The sequence below is a fragment of the Austrofundulus limnaeus genome, unplaced genomic scaffold (genome assembly GCF_001266775.1).
Source record: "Austrofundulus limnaeus strain Quisiro unplaced genomic scaffold, Austrofundulus_limnaeus-1.0 Scaffold25, whole genome shotgun sequence".
Lineage (NCBI taxonomy): Eukaryota > Metazoa > Chordata > Actinopteri > Cyprinodontiformes > Rivulidae > Austrofundulus > Austrofundulus limnaeus.
Window position 1 is genome coordinate 3,268,002 of NW_013952427.1, and position 5,277 is coordinate 3,273,278.

General features: G+C 39.4%; 1 protein-coding gene across 1 annotated transcript in view; it reads right to left on the reverse strand.

Moving 5' to 3' along the window:
- Window positions 1–5,277, reverse strand: part of ssbp4 (single stranded DNA binding protein 4) — a gene marked incomplete in the record, with an annotated part of 114,255 nt that overhangs the window by 36,811 nt on the left and 72,167 nt on the right. The window contains 1 exon segment of the mRNA XM_014004644.1: window positions 2,983–3,072. Coding sequence (XP_013860098.1) covers window positions 2,983–3,072 — 90 coding nt within the window.

Below are 5,277 nucleotides of genomic sequence, written 5' to 3' on the forward strand. Positions count from 1 at the left end.
ATCCATCCATCCATCCATCCATCCATCCATCCATCCATCCATCCATCCATCCATCCATCCATCCATGTGTCATGAGGTAATGCAATATGGGAAATATTTTGTTATCAGTCACTACACTGCACTTAATGTTAAATGGTTTCAACTGAATTGGACAAACTCAGCCTTAAGTACCGTAAGATGATTTCTACAGTTAAGTAGAAAAAAAAAAAACAATGATCAACATTGTAATACATTTTTCTGTCTATGAAACTATGACTCTAAAAAAATTACACATATTGTCATATTTGCCTATAAAGGGAGAACAGTACAAACGTGCTTTTTCCTAAAATTGTTAGACTTCAACAGATATAAACGCAGACAGTATAAAGGATATAGCTCTTTAAACATATCAAATAATCAAATTTCTTGATTTTGTCTGACCCCACCCCCCATAAACAACACCACTCTCATTTGTATTTACCAACATTACAAAAAAAGTCTTAAAACTGCTTAAAATACACACAAAAAATGAAAGAACTCCAAGCTATATGGACTTTTATATACACTGCCTGGCCAAAAACAGTCACTCTAATATTTCATTGGACCACCTTTAGCCTTGATTAAGGCATGCATTCGCTGTAGCATAGTTTCAATAAGCTTCTGCAATGTCACAATCCAGTGTTGCATTAATTTTTCACCAAGATCTTGCAGTGATGATGGTAGAGTCTGACCGCTGCACAAAGCMTTCTCCATCACATCCTAAAGATTCTCATTGGWCTCTGTGGAGCCAATCCGTGTGTGAAAATGATGTCTCATGCTCCCTGAACCATGCTTTTTACAATTCGAGGCCGATGAATCCATTGTCATCTTGGAATATGCCCTTATCTTCAGGGAAGAAAAAATTCATTTATGAAATAACCTGATCATTCAGTATATTCAGGTAGTCCGATGACCTCATTAATTGAGCACATGCTGCTGAACCTTGACCTGACCAACTCAGCGAACCCAGATCATAGACCTTAGTTAAAGTCACAGTGTGTAGGATTTTGGCAATTCTTTTAGCCGAAATTGAGATATCACTAATGACAATAATAAAAAACATGTCTAATAATTGCAGACAAAGACCTTGTTTTAATATTTTTACCTTATAAAAAGCTGTTTATATCTCCATGGTCGCGGGTCGCCACACAGGCAGCCGCCATCTTGCACCGCCATCTTGTCTACGAGGGCTCATGAAGGACAAACTGCGGTGGCGGTGTCAAAAACGGTTTTAGTTGTAATACTATAAATGCAATATTTGTTGTCTGTCAAATTAGCTACATTTACATGAACAAAAGTAATCGGATTAAACGGCCGTTCAGAATAAAAATGCGTCATGTAAAACAGCCCGTTCCGATGATTCTGATCCGATTGAGCTCGATCCGAATGAATTTTTAATCCGAATGAAAAGGGTGGGTTATGCCGATTGATAATCGGAATGAGGTTCATGTAAACACTTAATCDGATCATCTTATTCTGATTGTAGAAAACTGACCTGTGTGCATGTCTGCTGACTTTCATTCACCCTGTTAGAGGAGGTGGGACAGCAGCGCTGCAGCTGCGCTGCACCGTGCACAACTTTTCCTCCACGCTGTCTTAACAGATAAAAAAGGAGGCAAACAACAGACGTTGCTTCGCAAAAAAATAAAAACAAAAAGCACGTATTGCTTCATCTGCAGGCTGCAGCTCAACCGAGGAGTAACGGCCTCTCTACAGTTCTTAAAAGCTGACACAGGTCCGTCCTGAGCACACAGAGGAGCTTTGATTACGTTTGTAACACAGAAGTAAAGCTGAAAGTTTACAACACTGCGCATGTCCGACTTTTATTCTGAATAAAACTCCGGTGCATGTAAACACTTTTCATGATCGGACTGTGTCCATGTAAACAGTACATTCGGATTATTTAATCTGAATACATTTCAATCCGATTCAAAAAAATTTGTGCATGTAAACATAGCTGGTATAATTTTACTTATTAAAGCTTATAACCTTACGCTGCTGGTAGACATCGCGGTTGGAATTATTAAAGGTTTTTGACACCTGAGCGACACCGTAGCAACTCCTTTGTTTGGAAGCAGGGGGTGGGGGTGGGGGGAGGACCAGAGAGGATGATTCAACCACTCAACCACTAGATGTCACTGAAAACAACAAATCCTACACACTGTGCCTTTAAATCCAGGTGGTGACTTTTTTTGGCTGGGCAGTGTATACTATTATCTTCACACAGATTCAAGCAGGCTGTTTCTCTCTGCTTTCAAAATGTATGAGCTCATATTAAAAAAATTAAAGTTTTTATTTATCAAATTGAATATGAATTTATAAACACCTTGGTGCAAGAATTAAAGAATCTCAAAATGCTTCTAAAGCCTGTTTTTTATTTAACACAGACTAATAAAACTTATTTACCACATTTTCACAAACTGTAACAGCTCCTCATCACTGATGAGTAAAAAGGTGACCTCACTRCTGTGCAGAATCATCTGTCACAAAGAAGGCAATTTTAAGTAAAATCAATTGCTGATTCTTTATCYGTCCTTCAGCAATCGTGTCAATATCTCTGGATGTGCGTTTCGTTTCAAGACTCCGATGTTCCCAGTTTAATTAGCATCATAAGGCCTCTTTGCCAGCTCTTAAAACAGCATCTCACACGGACGACAAAACAGCCTCCTCTCCTAAAACTAATGCAAGCTACACATATTATATTTTTTTTTGGGGGGGGGGGATGCCATATGAGTGTATTTTTGTGTAAAAAAAGGCATCAGAGAGCACCAGGGGTTAACAAACCAACAACTCCTGGACATATAAGACCGAGACAGAGGAGGAAACACATCTGGACAGGATTAGGACAGCTAAGGAGGCCACAAAAAGGAGGAGGAGGCAGAAGGAGGAGTTTAGGCTAAGTGAGGGGAGGAGGAGTGGGGGGTCAGGAGGCAACAGTAAAGATGATGCAAACAAGGGTCTTACTTGAAAAAAGCCGGGGGGCATGGGTCCTGCTGGCAAGCCATCGTTGGGCGGCATGTTGCCCATCACTGGGCTGGGAGCGGCGGCTGCACTCTGAAAACAGAAAGCACAGATTTTTCTCAGCATTCAGAAGCTCCAAAAAGTTACCAGACAAAGGTGCTAAATTTTTTCTCTGTGTTTGCCAAAATTATTAGAAAGTGTGGCATTGTGTGCTAAAAGGACTTCCAACTGTGATTCTGAAAGAAACAGAGCTTTAAAGGATATCTGTTGAGTGATGGGCACAGTCACTCAACAGATAAACCATAGAACCAGGAACACAAAAGAATATTAAGTCTGTTCGGTGATTTTACTTAACTTGTGCTGCATTAATCAGATAAAAAAAGCTAAATTATTAGAATCAGCTGAGCTTCAAAATGTGACACGAACCTGTCAGCTACAGTTGATCACACACGTCACTGAAATAATACACTGAGGCTCTTCGTTCAGCTCTTTTCAGGATAAAGTTCAACCCCGAGCGCTGCTTTTGGTTGAATAATTTATACAGCAAAAATGTAAATCAGTAWTAAATTGTTTGACAAATACAACATTCTCCTAAATGTGCATTCGATCCCTTCTTGAATGGGACCTCTAAATACATCTCTGACAATAATTTCCTTCAACCATCCTCACAAATAAAATGATTTTTTTTAAATAATGAGGAGGAGGTTGTCAGTTTTTCCTCAGGATTAACACAGAAAACGATGCAAAGAAATCCAAACATTTTTCGTTGAGAGACAGTTTGGGAAGGATGTTCCAAATGCTCACAAAGAAACCCCTGTAAAGTGACCTGGTTTTATCTTTTCCTGACAACAGATGTCATTTTTAAAATRCTGCAGAAGACAGATGGGAGTAAAAGAGTCAGACTTTGTTCCACTTAACTGTGACCACAGGCAGACCTCTCTAATCTTCACCACGAAGGTTTTAGCTGCCCAACTATGACCTTTAACATGGAGGTGGCAAGAGCAGAAAATTCCCACATGGATCATTTTGACAGTGGTGTCAATATTCCCATTTCATCAATCATAACCTCATTTCTACTGAAAGTAAAGACAAAGACCACCCCCCACGCAACGGGATTTTCACTGCAAATAATCTCACCTATCCTCGGCTGACCTGCACAGAACAGGCACTGACTAACAGGCCCCGGGGCCGTGAAGGTTGTACACATACATATTGATTTTGGTTGATACAGATTTTTTTTTTCAAATAGCTGACACTGTCTGGTGTTACAAGGTCATCATACACCTTTAATTTTCCAATCTTCTTTTATTGAAAAACATTGAACAATACAACAACAATACAAACTTGTTTTGACTGGACCTTAGCTAGAGCTCRCAGCAGAGCAAAAGGAGACCGTGGCTGATTTTCAGACCTTTGTGGAGGTAGATGAGAAGCCAATCTTTTCCACCGATCTTATCTAAGTATCATCTGATCTCCAACCTCCCAATRTTAAGGAAATCTATGCTGATAAATCGTCAGCCTGCCTGTCACGGTCTGGTGGATGGAACCCAGAATGCAAGCTGGACACCAGGAGCTCAGAAACAAACTCAGGGAACATGTGCACAAAGTGAGGACCAGGACWGGATGCTTGACTGAGGGGCAAACAGAAAGACATGAAATACAGACAGCAGAACTCATCAACACCTGGTGGGGAAACAACTGGGAACAAGTGTGAGTGGGYGGGGTCAGGAATGACACAGAAGAGGTTAACACTGGGAGCACAGGTAAGGAAATTACCACCTGTAGGAATCACAAAAACCTAAATCACCTGAAAGACAGCAAAAACCCTGATCCTGTTGTTGTAAAGAGCTTTGCAGAACTTGAGGTCAAAAAAGCATTAAGTGAGGACCATTTAATTTAAATGGTGTGATCTGTATACATAATTTAATTTGATAAAAAAACTAGTTTTAGGCTCTGTGAGAATTTAAAAAAGGATAAGTCCTTTTTAATTTTCACAGAGCCTAAAACTAGTGCAGTCCCAATAAAATYCTTCACAAAAGATACATAAACGAATAAAGCAGAAATGATCAATGTTTGCACTGTTTAGACCCAAGACCTTTTAATTAACTTTAATTAACTTTAAAAACACTTTCTTTCAGCTTGATAACTAGGAAATGATTGAACTCTGATTTCCCATAATTAAGACTTCCAAAAACCCCAAACTAAGCCAAAAATAAATAAATAAATAAATAAATAAATAAATAAATTGGGCTGTTTGGCTGCAGATCCTGGGTTTGCGTGCATTTTAGTGTGCTACCT